General features: G+C 35.2%; 1 protein-coding gene across 1 annotated transcript; it reads left to right on the forward strand.

Moving 5' to 3' along the window:
* Positions 1-1,943: 1,943 nt before the first annotated feature.
* LOC129267633 (sodium/iodide cotransporter-like) lies at positions 1,944-21,778 on the forward strand. The gene is given in 16 exon segments (XM_064104369.1): positions 1,944-2,303; positions 3,506-3,571; positions 11,972-12,023; positions 12,727-12,794; positions 14,026-14,180; positions 14,424-14,561; positions 15,547-15,676; positions 16,150-16,238; positions 17,198-17,249; positions 17,251-17,317; positions 17,910-17,980; positions 18,598-18,684; positions 19,174-19,385; positions 19,813-19,913; positions 20,675-20,802; positions 21,662-21,778. Coding segments are annotated over 16 exon segments (1,893 nt in total).
* Positions 21,779-22,612: the final 834 nt, after the last annotated feature.

Consider the following 22,612-nt stretch of genomic DNA (forward strand, 5'->3'; position numbering starts at 1 on the left):
TTGTGACAGGCTTAAACAACGTGCTATTTTTTTTTACTGTGAACATTCGTTATTAGTTAATAGACATACAGTGTTGCTAAAAAGTTAGTGAATCCCATCAGAAAATGAACATTATAATTATTGTTCAAGTTCCGGCAACGTTTAGATTGAAGTCGGATGATATGGTAAATTAATATATAACATTTAATGAAGTTTGTTTCTCTTGGCTCGCCGAACATCACAGTGTTGTTGTTTACAGTCAACACTCAGCTCATCATAATTATGAAGGAGTGCATTTTGTGGTGGGGTTCACTAACTTTGAGCACAACTGTATGGCCAAACCTTTAATACAGAAGTTAATATTTTTCCATACTTCTAATAAAGCACCGTAGTCTTTGATTGCTGACTGTCAGTTATTAAGTCAACTTTAGCAACAACGCATAACCCACACATACATCTAAGACGAATTGTTTTACAATGTCTAAAGTTCATGACAAATATCAGTATCATTAAAATGATTCTCTACATATCTATATCACTATGTTTTTATTATTTTTTTCTAAAGTAGAATGCAGAAGGGAAACGCTTCAGTCCCTTATTTACATTTCCTGAAATAGATCTAGTAAACATTTTTAACTAATATTATGCATTTTTGTAATCATTAATCTTTTCAATAATCTCCAGACATAGTTTAAGTAAGAACTTTTTATTTCAAAATTGTTTTATTGAACAAATAGCAATAAAGGAACAGTGTAAATTATGAGATAAATGCATTTTGTACATAATTTCGATTAAAAAAACTGGCCTTACAGCCCTTACTGGCTAAAGCAGGGCATGTGGACGCAAAACGCCAGTAACATAATATAATAGTATACGTATCCAAAGAGTTACCAAAATCAAACTATATTCATGAATGTTATGATTCATCCAGTAAACTTGAAATATATCAATCAGTAATTAATCTTTCACTGGTAATTTATGAAAATTGTAAAGTTGAGACTCATAATTCTCTGTGGTCGCGACATTTCACTGACCTCTGTTGGCTTCATCAGGTGAATGAACACCAGCACGTCTTTCCAATTGGATCGTCCAGATCAGTAGGCCTACTGTAACGCCACTTGCATTGGTTCCCGAAGGGCGCGCGGGAAGCGCGTTAGGGGTGAAACGTCACGACTACAGATAATTATGAGTTTCAACTTTACAATTTTCACATTTTTTCAATAAAAGATTAATAACTGATTGATATTTCAAAGTATATTCATAAGCAACTTAAAGTAAACATGAATCGACCTTAAAATCCTATAACAGCTCAACTGGTTTAAATTTTTCGTCTCAATTATATATAATCCCTTTCTCCTTCTCCATTCATCACAATTTAAATTGTTTCTATACATGTATACATGATATAAGTGCCATTTTCTAGGTGTCCTTACCTTTCATGCTCCTAAAAATAAATGTGTACCCTAGTATTCATCAGCTTCATTAGTGTTTTGTAATTTGATACCCTTTATTGTCAATTCGAGTTTAATTACATCTAATTCATCTAGAGTTAGTCTTCCTTTAATATTTTTTTCATAATTGATTTTGTTCATTATTTTTCTTGTAGAAATTCATTTCCCGAACATGATCCATAATGTCGAATATGTGAACAGACACTAACAACAAGTCTTGACTCCACTTGGGGTGTTATATTTTGTCATTTCGTCGCACGGCTGGCAGAAGGGCGCACACTCTAAATCTCATCTAACCTATGAAATATCAACTTATTTCAGACAAAGACTTAAATAAATGAATAAAGGGATAAAATGGAACATGCATAGTTAATTTAGTCTGAAATGAGTCGATATTTTATAGGTTAGATTTGATTTAGTGAGTGCGCCCTTCTGCCAGCCGCGCGCCGATTTGTGACTGTGGTCTCATTTTATTATTCTTAGAATAATCACCTTTTTTTAAAAAGAAGCAACATGGATTCGGGAACGGGAGATTCAGGTCCCCGCTATTTCGGCATCTGGGATTACGTCACCTTCGGCTTCATGCTTTTGATCTCGGCTGCCATTGGCCTGTATGCGGCGATGACCGGAGGTCGTCAACGAACGAACGAGGAGTTTCTCCTCGGCAATCGTCAGATGAACATCGTCCCCGTAGCGTTGTCGGTGGTCGTCAGCGTTCTCTCGGCGGTATCGGTGATCGGGACAGCAGCGGAGATCTACATGTATGACACCATGTATGTCTGGGTGGTTTTTACCAATGTGATCGCGAATTTCTTCCTGTGTCGACTCTTTCTGCCGATATTTTTCCGTCTTCGAATCACGAGCGTCTACGAGGTGAGATAAGTTCTCATTAAGGTGTGATTATGATTAATCAATAACACTACCAATAACAGAATCATCATCATCACAACCACCATAACCACCACCACCACCACCATCATCATCATCATAAATATCGTCAAAATCAACAACAATATCATCATCAGAATCATCATCACCATCATCATCATCATCATAATACCATCACCATCTGCCCATCAACATCTTCATGACCACCATTACACTCTAAAAACACTGAGTAAAATTGGACCCAATATTGGACAGAAAAAAGGGAACATGCATAATGTTTGCTGGGCATTGGGCTATTTCAACGCAACATTGCGTAAAATCATTTTACCCAACCAACATGCATGTTCCCATTTTACCCTATACAATATTGGGTAAACCTTTTTTTTTCGAGTGTAGCAATAAAGGACAGCCTTCTTACCAAATATATATGCAGATTGAAAAGTAAAGGAAGGAATATAAAAGCAATATGTTTAAGTACTTTCGACATGCTCATATAAATTTTCTTTCATATGTAGCAAATGACCTAAAACGATAATGAGTTGGAAATACAGCAACTATAATAATCATGTGATGGCATTCGTGATTGTGGATGATGATGATGATGATGAAGAAAAATATGATGATGATGATGATGATGAAGATGATGGATGTTGCTGCCGCTGATCATAATGAAGATGGTGGTCGTGGTGGTTGTGATGATGATGATGATGATGCTGCTGCTGATGATGGTGGTGCCCGGTGGTGGTGGTGGTGGTGGTGATGATGATGATGATGATGATGGTGGTGGTGATGGTGGTGGTCTTGATGATGATCTGATCGGGGTGATGATAATGACTGTTATGATGTTGATGATGGTGATGATGATGCTGTTGCTGCTGTTGATTAGGATGAAGGTGGTGGTGATCGACACAACCCAACCCTCTTTAGGTCATCGTCGACGCTTTCGAGGAGAGTATGTCTACACTTCCTCAAGATTCAAATGTGATGATTAAGGTGATGAAGGTTTTGGTGACGACCCTTTATGATGGTGGTGACGATGATGTTTATGATTGATTATGAAGATATTTTATTGTTATTATTGTAAAGATGGTGATGATGGTGAGATCAAATAGCATTAGACCAAGTGGGATCAAACCAAGTAGGAAAAGACCAACTGGCCAATCACTATTTTGACTTTTTTTTTACAGTACCTGGAGAGGCGCTTCAATCGATGTGTCAGGCTATGTGGGACACTAATCTTTACTCTTCAAACGGTAAGTAGGCTTCTGCATCGAACCCTATCACAATTCTCCAAATACGATAAACAAATTAAAGAAAGAATTTTCACACCGTGACGCAGAACGCTTTCAAGAACATAGAAAATGTATTGTCAGATGCCCTTCGTGACAAAGAGGAACCAAGAAGTCTTTGTCGAAAAATGGTGAATCAAAACAGCAGTTTCGTCCTGGATTCTGGGCAAATGACATATTTGTCTACATCTTGTGGGAGAGAATGATCAGATGACAAGATCTTGGATCTCGTCCTGTCTACACCTTGTGGGAGAGAATGATCAGTTGACAAGATCTTGGATCTCGTCATGTCGACATCTTGTGGGAGAGAATGATCAGATGACAAGATCTTGGATCTCGTCATGTCTACATCCTGTGGGAGAGATGATCAGATGACAAGATCTTGGATCCGAGATCTTGTCATCTCACAATCTCTCCCACACAGGATGTTGACATAACTAGATCTGTGATCTTATCATCGAACCATCTCTCACACAGGATGTAGACATGACAAGATCTGAACATCTTGGCGGCACTTTTAAGCTTCCATATAGGGAGGGGCATGTAGGGGTGTGACCTCAACCCAACCCCATAATTTTTCAAGTAACGACCAAAAAGGGGAAAATGGAGAGGGGGAAGGAGAACAATGATAAGAAAAAAATGATGAGAAAAGAGAAAGAAGAACATAAATAAGAACATTAAAAAAGTCTATCTCAATGATGCCCTTGTACTTCAATCGAACTTAGATTGGGATCGCTTGCCCCTGTTACACCCACAAATGTAATAATCGCCCACACATGTAATAACGCCCACAAATGTAATAACACTTTACCCACAAATGTAATAACGCCCACAAATGTAATAACACTTTACCCACAAATGTAATAATTTCACCCACAAATGTAATAATGCACTTTACCCACAAATGTAATAATTTTTGATCGCCCACAAATGTAATAATGACTTTACCCACAAATGTAATAAATTTGAAGGGATTTTTGGCGAATCCGTTCTAAACTAAAATCCTATAGTAATGCGTTCATATAGCACAAAAGTGCAAAGTCTTTTTTCCAGACCCGGTTAATAAAACATTATAGTATAAGTCCAAAGTCTTTTTCCAGACCCGGTTGTTTCAAAATTATAATATACGTCCAAAGTCTTTTTTCCAGACCCGGTTAATTCAAAAATGATAATGCAAGTCCAGAGTCTTTTTTTCAGACCCATTTGTTTCAAAAATTGTAATATAAGTCCAAAGTCTTTTTTCCAGACCCGGTTGTTTCAAAATTATAATATATGTCCAAAGTCTTTTTTCCAGACCCGGTTAATTCAAAAATGATAATGCAAGTCCAAAGTCTTTTTTCAGACCCAGTTGTTAAAAAAATTATGATATACGTCCAAAGCCTTTTTTCCAGACCCGGTTGTTTCAAAAGTTATTATATAAGTCCAAACTAAGATACGATAATGATATTCGAGTGGAATAAAAATGAGAATCGAGCTTAGTCTTTTCTCCAGACCCAGTTAATTAAAACTGGTGGAAAAGTAACAAAGACCCCAACTCTCTTATTAATGTTAAATAACATGGAAATATAGCGTAGTCTTTCATCCAGATCTTTCAAATAACAAATGAATAAAAATAATAATAAATTAGTAATAATAAAAAAGCAAACAAAGACCCACGATCCTATATATGTTGAATAACATGGAAATATAGCGTAGTCTTTCCTTAAGACCCAGATCTTTCAAATAACAAATGAATAATAATAATAATAAATTAGTAATAATAAAAAAGCAAACAAAGACCCACGATCCTATTTATGTTGAATAACATGGGAGTATAGCGCAGTCTTTCCTCAAGACCCAGATCTTTCAAATAACAAATGAATAATAATAATAATAATAAATTAGTAATAATAAATAAAGCCAACAAAGACCCACGATCCTATTTATGTTGAATAACATGGAAATATAGCATAGTCTTTCCTCCAGACCCAGATCTTTCAAATAAGAAATGATGAATAATAATAATAAATTGGTAATAATAAAAAAGCAAACAAAGACCCAAGATCCTCTTTATGTTTAAAAACATGGAAATATAGCGTAGTCTTTCCTCCAGACCCAATTATTTCACAATAACCAAAATCATTTAAAAAGAATAACAGAATCTAAGACCCAACTATCCTTCAAACTAAGAACCTTCAATAAATAAAAGCTTAGAGAGTTTTCTTTATTCCAGACCTTGTCATTTTCAAAAATAAGATAAATGAAATCCTCATAACTAAGACATATTCTTGTGCCTGTTCAACATGAATAAGATGATTGGGGGAGTATTTCATCAACATTAATGTCCGACAAGTTGTCAGATCTGACAACTGTCCTTGATGTTGATTGGCTAAGAAGCAGTGCTACCATGGTAAGTGTCGGATAAAACGTCAGACAACTCCTTTCATGTAATGCTCCCCGGGCTCTAAGTTTTGATGTTGTTTTTTTTATTATAAATTCCTTTGCCTGGAAGAAAAAGTGAATGTTTAATTACATCATTTATTACAGGATGTTAGGCTGGAAGAGGGTAAAACAATTTTTGTTCTTTTTTTTGATAAACTGGTCTGGTCAAATTAAGTATGCGTTAATCACAAGGGTTTTATAGTTTGGAAGATGCTGGGGTCTAAGTTTTAAAGGAGAAATATATTGATTATGAATATGGCCTTATTATATATCAGTGGAGAGGTAATGATGTGAGGATTACCATTAGGTCATTCAAAAATAACGAAAATAATACATAAGGTTGAAATCGCCAATTAAAAAGCGCTAAAATGCCTCTCCGAAATATGCCTCGCATCGGTCTCTGAATTGACTCGAATTTGATGACGTCACTGTCTGTACGAGAGGCGTGATTGGCTCTCCCACGTCAAGCTCCACTTGCATGCAAAACCTGTTGCGAGGGTACGTTTTCTCCACACTGACACTGAATACTTCGATCATGAAATGAAAGAAAACCCAGAAGTTTATCTAGATTTGGATTTTCAAATTGATGATTATGCAGATGAAAAGAATGATGATAAAGTTTCTAACTCTAGAAAAACAAAGTGACGTGGATGGTGGTAAATTAAGGGAATTACGCCGGTGATGATGAGTAGGACAATTCAACTTGCAAGCCGATTCGCTATAATATACCAACGCATGCAGCTGCTAGCTGCACCGCGGGTCAAATCCATGAAAATGAATTCCATGCAGCATGCGCGACCACATCCAGACAGAGTCTCTTTCCTCTATCAACAACATAATGAGAAGGAAAATAATAAAATAACTGTACTTACAAATAAGTGAATATATCCGAACCTAGGCTGAAAGTAAATCAACTCAAGGAATAGCAGCAGACGATATGCACCGACGATGAATTTCACGTGGCTGGAATAGATTGTCACTCGTTCTGTTAGATAAAATGTATAGCTCATTATTTTGACTAAATTACGAAACTCGGAGAATTAATATTCTACATAAAAATTAAGTAACACCTGGTACTATTTTTTGAATTACGATAAAATATTTTTGAAGCAAAGAAATTGAGGTAAATTAAAATAAGATATAAAGGATCATCCACTTAGCCGCATGCGATTGTAAACAAACAATCAAAAGCACATGGCCAGCTAGCTTGCTCCACTGAACTGAAAATACGTATTTTCAGTTCAGTGGCTTGCTCGCCCATAGAGTTGGATAAAGCGTAGCTTTATCCAACTCTATGTGCTCGCCTTGCTGATTGTTTACAATCGAATGCGAGCTAGGCGGATGATCTTTTATATCTAATTTTAATTCACCTCATTTTCTTTGCTTCAAAAAAAGTTTTATCGTAATTCAAAAAATATAGTACCAGGTGTTACTTAATTTTTATGTAGAATACTAATTCTCCGAGTTTCGTAATTTAGTCAAAATAATGAGATAGAAATTTTATCTAACAGAACGAGTGACAATCTCCCAGCCACGTGAAATTCATCGTCGGTGCATATCGTCTGCTGTTATTCCTTGAGTTGATTTACCTTCAGCCTAGGTTCGGATATATTCACTTGTTTGTAAGTACAGTTATATCATTATTTTCATTCTCATTATGTTGTTGATAGAAGAAAGAGACTCTGTCTGGATGTGGTCGTGATGGAATTCATTTTCATGGATTTGACCCGCGGAGCAGCTATCAGCTGCATGTGTTGGTAGCGAATCGGCATGCAAGTTGAATTGTCCGACTCATAATCACCGGCGTAATTCCCCTAATGTATACCTCTATCCACGTCACTTTGTTTTTCTAGAGCTAGAAACTTCATCATCATTCTCTTCATCTTCATAATCATCAATTTGAAAATCCAAATCTAGATAAAATTCTGGGTTTTCTTTCATTTCGGGATCGAAGTATTCAGTGACAATGTGGAGAAAACGTACCCTCGCAACAGGTTTTGCATGCAAGTGGAGCTTCACGTTGGAGAGCCAATCACGCCTCTCGTACAGAAAGTGACGTCATAAAAAATCCCCAATTTCGCGGACGTAATTCTGCGTGTTTGAAGTATTCAGAGAGAGAACTTTAAACTATCAATTAACTGAGTTCCATCGGTCTCCATGATAAATGATTTACACCATCGTGTTCTCCTTATTTTCTCCTTTAATTTGATATATGATTCTCCATTTTTACGATTTTCAATATAGTTCTACTTTAAGATTAATGTTTCGCTTAAGGACGTTCCACAGTTATGTTTGTGCGCATTATGATCTGCGCATAGTTTACACTCTGCGCGCTGACGTCACAATGGATGAACAGGTATTAATTAGCTGCGGGTATGAGCTGATTTTTCTCATCTTCTGCACTTTAATTGCAGATCCGATGCGTTATTTCATGAAGCTAAAAAATTGAATTATTCCATGGACCATTCAAAAAAATATTCTCTACAATTTCAAAATACTTTACTCTGCAGTGCTGCCAAGAATCACGAATATTAGCCCGAGTTTGAATAAATGGTATAGTGGTTTTGATTTTTTCTTCACATAGATACTAAGCATTCGGCCCATTTTTTGGTGTTTTAAAAAGCACATTTGCTATAATAAAAATGCTGATAGTTTAAAAACAAGCACATGAACCCCTATTTTTTAATGTTTGTACCTCTTAGGTATACCTTCCTCTACAACTCTGCAAATTTTGGTGAAAATGACATGGATTTTGAATTAAGTGCAGCATTTATTGTACGTTTGTAGTTTGTTACTGAAATTTTACATTTTTCAGATTGGGATTTTGTTATCTTTTACGCCATTTTTAAGAACTGACAGTGCTGTTAAACTTAAAATTGCAAACAAATAGCACTATTAATAGATTCTCCATTCTAACGATACAATTATTAACTCTCTTGCGAAGTTTGATGAATTTTTCATGTATTTTGAATGAGTAATGGAGGTTTAAACTCATTGTAGTAATCTTGGGTGGTCTAAAAATGCCAAATTCTTTTGAATGCGCAATTCTTAAGAACATCAATTTGGGTGAACTTTGAAGCTCTATAGCAAAAAATCAAGCACATGGGCCTATGTTAATTTTTGCATATTTCGAATATTAAGGTTCTAAAGTATCTATGTGCAAAGTTTGGTGAAAATGACATGGATTTCACTTTAACTGTGGAACGTCCTTAATTTGTATTTTTAAGAGAACTGCGTGAGGGTTAAAGACAACACTCTAAACCCAAGCATTTTAAGTGGGTTTAATTTTGAAGATTGGTCTTAGCTGTGATTTCTTTCAATATTTGTTTATCTTTTAAATTACCGGGTCTAGACGAAAGACTAAGCATAATACTCGTGTTATTCCACAAGAATAAGAATATGACAAAGTCTTTTGTTTTTAAGATTGTTAAAATCATTTTTAAATTACTGGGTCTCGAATAAAGACAACGCTCTTAACATGTGCTTTTCTATATGCATGGTCTTAATTTGGAGGATTGTTGGTTCTCAGATTCGTTGTTGGGGGTTGGGTTTTATTGATTTTTTTTATTCTTGAAATAATTGTGTCTGGAGGAAAGTCGATCTTCGACAGTCGGTCTTCATGTTATTCCACAGTAATTAGATTATTGGGTATTCGTTTTAGAATATTTGTAAAAACTATTTTTTTTTAAATAATAACCAAGTCTGGAGAAAGGATCCCAGGGGGGACAGGGGGACGTATGTGTCCCCCTACTATATTCAAAATAGTAGGGGGACACACTATCAAATGTCCCCCCTACTATTTCCTGTCTTTTATGATGGTAAGAAATTCATCATTCAAAATCGAAATAATTTGTATTTTATAAATGTATTTTAGGACGAGATGACTTTACTTTCGGGTGATAACCTTTTTTTTGCTTGTCAAATTTTCCAGACCCTTGTCCCCCTACCTTTTGGGAGAGATTTCCGCCCCTGGTCGTAGTATTATTAAAAATAAATGGGTGTGGGATAAAGACATATTTTTTACTGGGTGAAACTTTGGAAAATTGGTCTTAGATTTGGAGTTTTTTTATTAATTTTTTGAATAGCCAGGTCTGGAGGAAAGAGTACGCTTGATTCTCAATTTACCCTTAGAGTATATATTCACAATATACGCCGTATACATTGTAAGTTAAAACAACAACAAAGACATTAATTCCACTAGTTTTGATTAACTGGGTCTGGAAAAAGACTTAGCTCGATTCTCATTTTTATTCCACTGGAATATCATTATCGTATCTTAGTATGGACTTATATTAAATTTTTTGAAATAAACAGGTCTGAAAAAAGACTTTGGACTTATATTAAAATTTGTTAAACATCCGGGTCTGGAAAAAAGACTTTGGACTTATATTGTGATTTTGATTTTTTAAACAACTGGGTCTGGAAAAAGACTTTGGACATATATTATAGTTTTTGAAACAACCGGGTCCGGAAAAAAGACTTGGACTTATATTATAATTTTTTTAAACATCCGGGTCTGGAAAAAAGACTTTGGACTTATATTGTGATTTTGATTTTTTAAACAACTGGGTCTTGAAAAAGACTTTGGACATATATTATAGTTTTTGAAACAACCGGGTCTGGAAAAAGACTTTGGACTTATACTATAATTTTTTAAACAACCGGGTCTGAAAAAAAGACTTTGGACTTATATTATAATTTTTGAAACAACCGGGTCTGGAAAAAAGACTTTGAACTTATATTATTAATTTTGAAACAACCGGGTCTGGAAAAAAGACTTTGGACATGTAATATAATTTTTGAAACAACCGGGTCTGGAAAAAGACTTTGGACTTATATTATAATTTTTGAAACAACCGGGTATGAAAAAAAGACTTTGGACATATATTACAATTTTTTAAACAACTGGCCAGGTCTGAAAAAAGACTTTGGACTCATATAATAATTTTTGAACCAACCGGGTCTGGAAAAAAGACTTGGGACTTGCATTATCATTTTTGAATTAACCGGGTCTGGAAAAAAGACTTTGGACGTATATTATAATTTTGAAACAACCGGGTCTGAAAAAAGACTTTGGACTTGTACTATGATGTTTTATTAACCGGGTCTGGAAAAAAGACTGCACTTTTGTGCTTTATGAACGCATTACTATAGGATTTTAGTTTAGAACGGATTCGCCAAAAATACCTTCAAATTTATTACATTTGTGGGTAAAGTCATTATTACATTTGTGGGCGATCAAAAATTATTACATTTGTGGGTAAAGTGCATTATTACATTTGTGGGTGAAATTATTACATTTGTGGGTAAAGTGTTATTACATTTGTGGGCGTTATTACATTTGTGGGCGTTATTACATTTGTGGGTGCAACAGCCCCCCCCCCCTCCTTGCTCTATCAAAATGCCCTGAAACCGCCCCAGATTATTATTAAGAGTCGCTGATTTTGTTTCAAGTCTGAATAAATGCGCATTAAAAATGAATCTGCCTTTTTAAAAAACAGCCATGTTTTGATACAAATTTGGTGCGGTACACCAATATACTGTATACCATATACAGAATTATAATAGTTTTAACATTGTATTTTCATTCATATTATTGTAATAAGCATTGGCATAATGAGCTAAACAATGAGGGCAGTCGTGGTGTATAGGAAAACGTATTTCCTTAAGCTATAAACTAGCTATAGCAAAAAAGGGGCCTATTTGAAACTTAATTTTATACTAGATTTTGACACTATTTAGAAAATGATATCTCATTTCGCCCTTTTCCTATATTTTTTCCACCCCTTTTTCTTGGTGATTTAAATTTTCGGAGCCATATATGATCCCAAGGTCCCCCACCCCCTGGTCACAGTTCAGCGGTAACCAGTGTCAAGCCTAATTTATGCACGAAACTACTGTGATTATACAGAAAACATTAATATTTTTATAATTTATTTCCAGATGATTTTCATGGGGATAGCCATGTACACACCAGCACTGGCAATAAATGCAGGTAACATGCACTTTTCACATAGGCCCTATTTATTTAAAAATTATATTAGTTCTCTTTTGTCTGGTTCGCAATAAATTCTATACTTTGAACTTTAAACATATACCACAGGATAAAACATCTTTCGGAGAACATATGCCTACAATGTAAAGTATTTTTCAAACATCCCACTATACCTTTCTGTGGTTATTACTTAAATTTGACTCTGTGCATAGTCATCTTTTTCAGAACCTTCTTATTTCACATCCGATTTTAATGAAATTTTCCCGTTTGAGTTCTCAATTTATTCAAATCAACTTTTTGTTGGGGTGGACTTGAGCCGGAAGAACTTTAAAGATTATATTGACTTTTTGTTAGTAGCGCTGAAATTTGTTATCCGCCTTACTGTAATAAATTGTTTCATTTAAACATGTATGTCTGCGCCGTAAAAACGCTGTTTGAAATTGTATACACAACGCTATACGTGGATATGAACATTATAGTTGTTTAAAAGATTTAAATAACCATTAATGTGAATCAAATATTGAAAATTAAACTTTTTTGTTAAAGCTTTTAAACACTTGTTTAAAACCGTTTAGACAACGGCTGTATAAGGTTCATAAAGTGAACCGCATTGTATAAAAAAAATAAACAGAGTTTACTATTTTGTGTGTTTATATATGAATACAAAAAAAAAAAAATTTCCCAATTACATTCGTTTCCATAGTAACTGGGATGAACATGTGGGCCTCCATATTATCAACCGGAGGGGTGTGTATATTTTATACCACATTGGTAAGTTTCTTATTCAACGGATCGTTAATTATTCATTTATTCATCTAATCTTTTATCACAATTCCTTTTTTTTTTTTAGTATACATTCTTCCAATCTCTACGGGCTAATTCTGATTTTTACGGATTAACATATTTTACGTTGAAATATTGAATCAAATTGAATGATTTCAATAGCTTAGAACTGTTAACTGCAAATTTGATATTATAACACGACAGATGACACTTACTTCAACAACTCTAATTTTGGGGGAAAGTGGATTTAAAACCTTTTTGTGTGTGAAAAAGACTCGTGGTTCATTCCTTTATGGAGAAAGAAACATAATAGATATTTTCTGGTCCAGGTTAAAGTTCTTGGACTTTTACCCAAGTCCATCTTATCAAAGGGAAATATGTTTTTTCACGAGAGTTTCACTGTCCCTGTAATCAAATATCATTGTGTTCATGTAAATAAATTTGTTTGCTCGTGTTAGTTCTCCGTCAATATACACAGCACTTTCATCTTCACAATTTCAAGTTCGCATTTGGTCTTGGTAAATATAAAACAAATTCTTTATTAAATTGTAAAGTCATTGTCAGATAAAACACAAAAAAAATCTTTATGAAACACTCGATATGAGAAAGAAGCATTCTCCAAAGTTTATGGATGAAAAATAAAATTCAAATTTCTATAGATTATTTTTTTAACTTCGCAAGCAATGAATTTAAGAACGATCAATGGATCAATATTTATATATAAAGTTTGAAAGAAATCAGAAAGCAATACGAAAGTTATGGCTGTATAACATGAGATCCCTATAAGACTGTAAATTTCAAATTTGCCAGTGTAGGCCAAGTGCTTAATTATTAGGGATAAGTGGTTTTATTCTCTTAAGTACCCATATTCCCCTAGGGTAGTAATAAAAATGCAAGACGGTAAGTAAGTATATTGTTTTATGTTCTCCTGAAAGAAAACTATAATTTTAAGGTTGAAATTTAGACCAAAACTTAAATTTAAAACTTTTTTCATGTATGGGAGTAAATCGAAGAGTCGTCTCTGTCTTACATCACTATGACATCACCTATTCGGCCAATATGAAGTCTTCATAGATAATAGTGATTATCAATCTTTACAACTTTTGAAAAATCATAACTTTCTTATGTTTGTCCGGTATTGTTCAAACTTTCACCCAATCTACTTATGTAATTATTATTTGGGTTGGCCGGATTCCTCTGTAATTCTGTCATATTCTAGGGAGGAATGAAGGCGGTGTTGTGGACGGATACCCTCCAGGCCATCATCATCTTCGTCGGTGTGATCGCCTTCATCATCAAGGGATGCATCGATGTCGGCGGGCTCGGGGAAGTCTGGCGGATCGCAGACGAAGGCAACCGACTTCGACTTTTTGAGTGAGAATGACCAAACAAACAAACAAAAGAAGAAAAAAAACTAGGGAAATATATTTTGGGAGGGCCACAGAAGCTAGTGAACATTTAATGAATATTTTTGATGCAAAATCTTTTTTTCCCCTGTAAAATCAGGTTTTTTAAACAGTGTACACTAATACTTTACCGAGTGGATGTAAATCAGTATGTATGTATATATTTTTTATTTTTCTTCTAATATCAATTTTGTTGATTATGGTAATTTAGCTTCAGATTCGATCCTCGTATTCGGTATACAGTCTGGTCGATGCTAATTGGTTTTGCTACCCTTAATCTGGGATCCGGTATCACTCAAATGAGCATTCAACGATTATTAGCATGTGGGACTAGAAGGAAAGCTGTGCGGTAAGTTTGGATGCTTTCGAATTTGAATTTGACCTTATTTTACATATTTCACAAAGTAAACATAATTCAAAAACAATATTGTATCAGAAGATAAATAATGATATTATTTATATTAGCTTTACATTGTTGTTTTTGTGCCTGAGTTTATCCTTTTTTTCTTAATCGTTTTTTATAATCATGATAATATTCATAACTAGTGAAACGTAATTTATGTATATAACGTACGCATCTCCAAACAGTTGAGAGGGAAACTAAATATTAAGGCTGGAAAAGGCGATTTTTTAGAGTAACTTTGTCTCATTTCTATTTTCATATTCAAAATCACAAACAGCTCTACACCATCATCATCATCATCACCATCATCATAATCATCATCTTCATCACCATAATAATCATCATCATCACTATCATCATCATCATCATCATCACATCACCATCAGCATAATAATCACCATCACCTTCACCTTCACCATCATCATCATCATCATCATCACCATCATCACCATCATCATCACTGTCATCATCATCATCATCATCATCTCCTTCACCATCATCATCATCATCATCATCATCACCATCATCACCATCATCATCATCATCATCATCACCATCATCACCATCATCACCATCATCATCATCATCTTCTTCTTCTTCGTTTATTCCTATCTAAATCGATCATTTTTTAGTCTTCCCTTTCTATCTACCTTCTATGCTATTTTTTGTCATTAGAAAATTGTAGGTATTATGAAATTTTTATATTTAACCATTATCAGTCACCTTTTCCAAGCAATAATGGTTTCAAAATCCGTCGTTATTGCTTATTTCTTCCAAAAATATAAGTTTCCAGTTAAGAAATTGGTAAATGAAGAAATATTTGTAGGCTAAAACGAATAAAGATGCATCATTTTCCTGCCATATGATGTAGAATAAACACTTAAGTCTAAAATTGTTCTTTTATCAGATATATTTCTTCTTGCCTACACAGAGCAATGGTCCTAGCGACCATCATCAAGGGAATTATCAAGGCATTAACCGTTCTCACTGGGATCGTCATGTACGCTTACTACGTCGACTGTGATCCACTTAAACAGGGCTTGGTCAGCAATAAAGACCAGGTGAGATTGGAAGTTTTGTCAATGTTTTTTTTCACTAACAGTTGTTATAAGCTACGGAAATCCTTGCATCTGATTGACTGAGAGCAAAGTAATCAGAGAAAGAAGTTTTGTTAGTGATGGTCTAAGGACAAAAACATTTATAATCTACTAGAATCATCATATCTGACCAGCTGAGAGCAAATAGTGAAAATCCTTATGTAAGTTTTATTTTTCAAGTGATAGATGACCATACGAAGAATTCAATAATAATTACACTAATAATACTCAATATAAAAAATAAACTGATTGATTGGTTTTCATTTGCCGAGTCACCAAAACATATATAGTAGCACCAGTAAACAAGTATCGTGATCAGGATAATCCACGAAAGCTCATAAGATTATTCCCAGTGGGGCATTTTAAATGAGAAAAGGCAAAATCTTATTATTTACAAGATGAAGAAAAACCTAATGTTATCCTTCTGAATGTTTCAGATAATGCCACTGATGGTAATGGATTTGTTTGTTAATTTGCCGGGATTTCCCGGACTTTTCCTGTCGACAGTCGTCAGTGCTTCATTAAGGTATGGAAAAACAAACATGAGTACACTCTTAAATATGATGGGGGGGGGGGGGCAAAGAGGGCACGCGTCCCCCATCCCCATTGTCGGCAGTGAGTGCCTACTTTTCTGAGCAATGCCGTTTTTTTTTAAAGAAATATCTCTCTAATGTATTCAACAATCATTCATTCGTTTCATTCTGCATGTATTCGTTATCCCCATGCCTGCTTCACGTTTTATTTCTTCAGACCTTCGGGTCCTTTCTTTTTTTCTCTCAATGGGAGTCTACAGTGTGCAATAAAAATAATACTCTAAATTCAAACTTTTTAAGGATTCAAAATAAATCCAAATTGGCTGTCACTAGTGACCAGCCGAATATTGGATTTATTCTAAATCTTTAGGATTAACTTTCAAATCTCAAAAGATTTAAATTCAAATCTTTTAAAATTAAATATACAAGGTTTAAAACTAAATCTAATATTCGGCTGGTCACTATTCACAACCGATCTGGATTCATTTTAAATCCTTGGCATTTTTTTGCAGTGCTTTGACATTCTTTGGTATCAGTATTAACCGAATTGATTGATTAAAATTATTTATATTTGTCCATTAATTTTATCTTCATCTGACTGTACTATTGTTTATGTTCGGAAAAAAGTAAACCTTAATAGTGATGTTCCTGTAATTTTCATGCAAAACACAAGACTTGTGAAGAAATAGATACTACATGACGATAATAACTTAGTTAATATCGTCATGTAGTATCTATTTCTTTATTCATCTATCTTTCATATCGACAACAGAGACAAAGAGTACATCTTTGCGAGATAAGTTCCAACAAAAGTTTATTCAAATGTTTATTCCGAATTTTCGACGCAACCTCGCGTCTTCTTCAGGGATATACTTACAATGACAATGTTATATTCTATCTATCATTATCATAACTAGTCTTTATTAATTTCATTTATCTTCGTCATTTACAGTACTTTATCATCAGGGATCAACGCACTGTCTGCAGTCACGGCGGAGGATGGCATCAGCCATCAAGTCTATATGGCCAAAGTTACGACCAGAGACATACGTTAAGATCACCAAGGCTCTCGGTAAGACGTCTGCTTAAGCCCGTCGTAAAATGCGATCTGACTACGACCCGATCTTTCATTAAGTCTGACTTCGCATGAAAAATATGAAAGTAAAAAAGGGAAATTATTTCATCATAAGTTAGGATTAAATGTCAAGTCCACCCCAGAAAATATTGATTTAAATGAATAGAGAAAAATCAAGCTAGCATAATGCTTCATCAAAATCGGATGTAAAATAAGAAAGTTATGGTATTTTAAAGTTTTGCTTATTATTCACAAAACATGTGATATGCACAACTCAGTGACATGCAAATGAGAGAGTCGATGATGTCGCTCACTCACTATTTCTTTTGTTTTTTATTGTTGGGGTGGACTTGTCCTTTAATGAAAGGAACACTAGAATTAAACTTCTACTTCACTATTTACTGCAATCCTTGTCGAATTGAATGGAATTGAATATATTTATTGTTGATCAGAGAGATTCGTTGTAGGCTGCCGGGGGCAAGACTCTTAATCTCTCTTTTTATTATTTTCATTTTCTTTTTTAAAATTATTTTTTAAATAGGCATTTATCCGGTTTTAACTACATCTTTTCGAAAAAAAAAAATTGTAGGTCTTTTCTACGGATTGGTTAACATTGGATTCGCCTTTCTGGCAAGTGCTCTAAAGCAGGGCGTGCTTCAGGTAACATGAAACTATTTTCCAACTACGTATAAGTTTTTGATTATATTTGAAGGAAATAAAATATAGTAATTATACGAAAGGTCTTCAGTATTGCCTGAATAGCAGAAGCATATACTTCTATTATTACAGCTATGAAATCGCTAGTAGTAATAGTCGTAGTAGTAAAGTAGTTAGAGTAATATTAGTAGTAGAAGTAGTAGTAATAGTAGGATGAGTAGTAGTAGTAGTAGTAGTAGTAGTAGTATAGTAGTAAAAGTAAGCCTTTCGTTAGACAGTGGTAATAGCAAATCAATATTCATTCAATCATTATTTTCATAATTATGGTTTGTTCTAACTAAATAGTATATGCTGGGGCTATTATCATTATTTTAATTGTGATTTTGTGTTAAAAAAACATTGCATAAAGGATACGTCGTATTCTAAAGAAACATGAGTGTTTCTATGGGTGCTGTGTTAATAAGCAAATTATCAATTTTCGGTGATGAAAATGGTGGGGTAACCCGCGGTGGAAAACCATTGGTTTCAAAACAACCCGGATATACAGTACTGTACGTAATGATTTGCTCTCTGAAATTCGGTGATAATTTATTATTTTTTTTTCTCCCTTTGCCGTAAAGCTTGTGATGTCAATTGTCGGAATAGGGAATGGATGCATGCTAGGTGTTTTTACTCTTGGTATTTTCATGCACCGGAGCAACACAAAGGTAAGCTAATTTATTCAAGAGGGGATTGATACTGGGATCTAATCCGAATTTGACGGATTAATGTTTTCATAGCTGTAGCATATTAGAGGCAGTATGCTAAAACTTTTTCTCCTCCCCTCCTCTTTCTGTTGTCTTATTCTTAATCTTTTATTTCGTCTCCTACGTTGTAATTCTTCTTTCTTCTGTTTTTTTTTCTATTTTGATCCCAGTTGCCTTTCTTCTTCTTCTTAATTCTTCTCAATCCGGTGTGCTGCAAGGCGCGGTACTCGGTCCGTTGCTTTTTTTTAACTTAAAATAACGATCTGCTAGATATTGGCGCACAACCGTCTCTTCGTTTAGTTTACTTTAAAATGGTACAGGAGTGATTAGGATTAGGGGGGGGGAATCATGTTTGTCTGCCGAAAATGACAATCTTCATGTTTTGGTTTTTTTTTAATGTGTTCTCGTTCAATCAAAAGGTCCGTTTTTTCTTATTATTTTGTTCGCTAGGGAGCTTTAGCTGGTTTGTTATCTAGCTACCTTCTTTTAGCCTGGATTAAGGTCGGTTCAATTTTTTACCCTTCTGTGAGAGGACAAAACGCCCTTTCCGTTGAAGGCTGTCCAGTTCCCAATATCACCATGACAACCGATTCAAACTTTTACACGGATGGAACAACTCTTGATGCAACAACTACAGCGTCTTTTACTGAAGAGAATGACAAGTGAGTACAAAATGAAATATACTTATTTAAGAAATATATTTCTTTTTTAAAGAGGGCAACAAGCTCAAGGTGACTCGAGAAAAACAGGAAATGCCGAAAAATTGTTGGTTCAATATCAATGATACTAAAACAAATGAAAATGAAATTGTTAACTTCGGAATGGAGAATAGCTATAAAATAAATTATCTTCAGTTTAATAGGGCCTCTGAGAAAGGACTTACTTTAAGAATGTAATTTGATCCGTTTTTCCATAAGACCTTAATCATTTCTGTTAAATTTTTTTCATTTTTCACAGAACATTCCAACATCTCTCGCCCCCCCTCTCTCTCTCCCTGTCCCTCTTACTTTCTCTTTCCTCATCAAAGACATAAAGGCATATCCTTTTGATATTTTTGTTTTCTCATTTTATTTTGTTTTTTATTCACAGACCAGCTCTTGCTGAATTATACGCCATTTCGTTTTATTTCTACCCTCCTATCGGGGCATTGACCTGTATTATTGTCGGTATGTTGGTCAGTGCTCTAACAGGTGAGCTGAGATTTTTTTTTTCTTTTTTATTACTATGAGAAAAAGGCTGTCACCTCAATGTTTCAATCCAAAATTATTTCACAATATGATTTTTGAAGGGTCTGTCCCGACAACTTTGTGGAAATCGATAGGTCACGGCTATTTCGAGATAGAGAGAGAGAAAAAACAACAATTATGATAATTCTTTTGCAGCAAGGTGGCTCTGAGATACACAATGACAGTGGCAAGCAGATCTACAAATAATTTACCTTTCTGGTATATTTATTACCATGGTAAAATGACGTAACAGTCAGACAAGTTTTTCATGATCATCGCCCATTGGCAATTGTATTCGATCGTATTTTTTTTATGGTAGAGGCCTCCAAGAAGACCTCATGAACATGTTAGGTCCGTAGGTGAAAACTTTTCAATTTCACCACGGCTGACTAATTCGAGAGACAATATCAAGATGATGTATCGCGGTGATGTCGCTGCATTGCCGCTGTCGTATCGTTGCAACATCGCAAAGCGTCGCGGAGTATCAAATAGCTGCATGTGCAGACGGCCTACAGAGGTGTTCATCTCTTTCTGACTCCCTCTCTCCTCACCCTCTCCATCTATATTATTATGTACCCCATTCTCTCACTCTGCTTTCCTTCCCCATTTAATGTTTTAATTTGTCTCTCTCTCCCTTCCTCCCCCATCCTCTCCATCTCATCCCCTCTCACACTCCCCCTCTCTTTCTCCTCCCCCATGTCTCGATCTCTCCCTTCCCGTCTCAGGTTTCACCGATCCTGATTCGTACGATCACCGTCTGAAGTACAACTTCACGGATGCTCTCTTTCCTTGCTTCCCCGAGAGTCTCAAGGAAAAGATGCGATGTGGAGCCGAAAAGATCTTGGAAGATGAGGTATTAAAAAGACCGCTCACAAATTCCATTTGGATTTTATTTTTCATTACCTAACATTACACATGATCAAATTTTGAAGACGCGACCAATAAAGAACTGATGATTACGATAATTTTATTATTTTGGTAACCTCCAATGACATTATCCTTTATTATATTGCATTTCTTTTTATCTTATTCAATCAAAACACTATAATGGACTATAAAATATAGGCCTACGTGGAACATAGAATGATATATTGCAAAAAATGTTTTTTTTCTAGTCTGTAAACATGTTTGGTATAATCGAACATTTTTTTTCTTCATATTTTCCTCTCTTTTACCTGCCTACCACCTCTTCATAACCACATCCCCCCACCCTCCGCTTCATGACTACTCCCTTTCCCGATCTCCTTTTCATGACCACACCCTTTTCCCTCCCTTCTTTTCATAACCACACCCTTTCCCCGCCCACCTCTTCATGACTACAATCTTTCTCCGCCCTTCTCGTCATGACATTCCCCTTTCCCCATCCTCCTTTTCATGACCACACCCTTTCCCCACCCTCTTTATCATGACCACACCATTTCCTTGCTCTCCGTTTCATAACCACACGCTTTCCCCGCCCTCCGCTTCATGACCACATCCTTTCCCCCACCCTCCTCATGACCACACCCATTCCTTGCTCTCATTTTCATAACCACACGCTTTCCCCGCCCACCTCTTCATGGCTACAATCTCCCCCGCCCTCCTCTTCATGACCTTACTCTTTCCCCCGATCCTATACATGGCCAAATCGTTTTCCCGTCTTTCCCTTCATGACCTCACCATTTCTTCGCCCTCCTCTTCACGACCACGCCCATGCCCCGCCCCTACTACAGCCTGATGATGAAGACGACGAAGTGAAAATTGTTAAAATCGAGAAGCATCCCGATTCTCTCGACATGAAAGAGGTTTATATCAACGGAGGTGCGGAAGGTGTCTGGGAGAAAGATTAATCAACAAAAAGAGCAATTTCGAGATCAGAAAATCATGAAGTAGGGGCGGGTCCAAGATTTCATAGCACAAGGGGCACAGAAAGCCCCTCCCCCAAAAACCATTAGACAAGAGAAGAAGAACAAAAAAGCAAGAAATTGAAAAGGTCGTCATTACCAGAAACTTGAAAAAAAGTTAATCAAAAAATAATTTGCCAAGCCCCTACCTCAACTCCTAAAAACAAAAAACCCAATACATTGAATATATATGTAAATAATGTATAAATAAATTACAAATAAAAATGAATAAATCAATGTACAGAAATAAATAAAGGAAGTAATTTCTTTGAAAGGGGAGGGCATATTTTAGAATATTAGGGAATGGAATGTCAATGTTATGCAAGTAGGGGCTTGCTCCTTGGGTAATGTTGTTTAGCAGGTTTCATGAACGATTTGATGTGTACTACCTTTAATTTGCTACCTCTTTCCATCTAAAAAAAAAGAAAAAAAAAGAGTGATTCTTTAGAGATTTCAAAGTTGGTCACATCACATGTTTTATTCCAGTATTTGTATCCATGATTGTCATGAAACACATATTTTAATTGCATTTTTCTTGATAATTATCATGATTATATTTAGGGACAGTGCCACGGCACTAGAATATTGAAAGGGGTAAAGACGGCTCAAATGTGATTTTTTTTCCCCCCAAATTCTCTAAATATTATTTTTTTAATGATTTCAGAGTTGTTTTAGCAAGTGCGTGTGTATTTGAGTTTCATCAGACGTGTATCAATCAGATACGATTATTTACGTCTGAGACCGACCTTTAACGTCACCATCCGAAAGACGTGACCAGGG

The sequence above is a fragment of the Lytechinus pictus genome, chromosome 9, assembly GCF_037042905.1.
Source record: "Lytechinus pictus isolate F3 Inbred chromosome 9, Lp3.0, whole genome shotgun sequence".
Taxonomy (NCBI): Eukaryota; Metazoa; Echinodermata; class Echinoidea; order Temnopleuroida; family Toxopneustidae; genus Lytechinus; species Lytechinus pictus.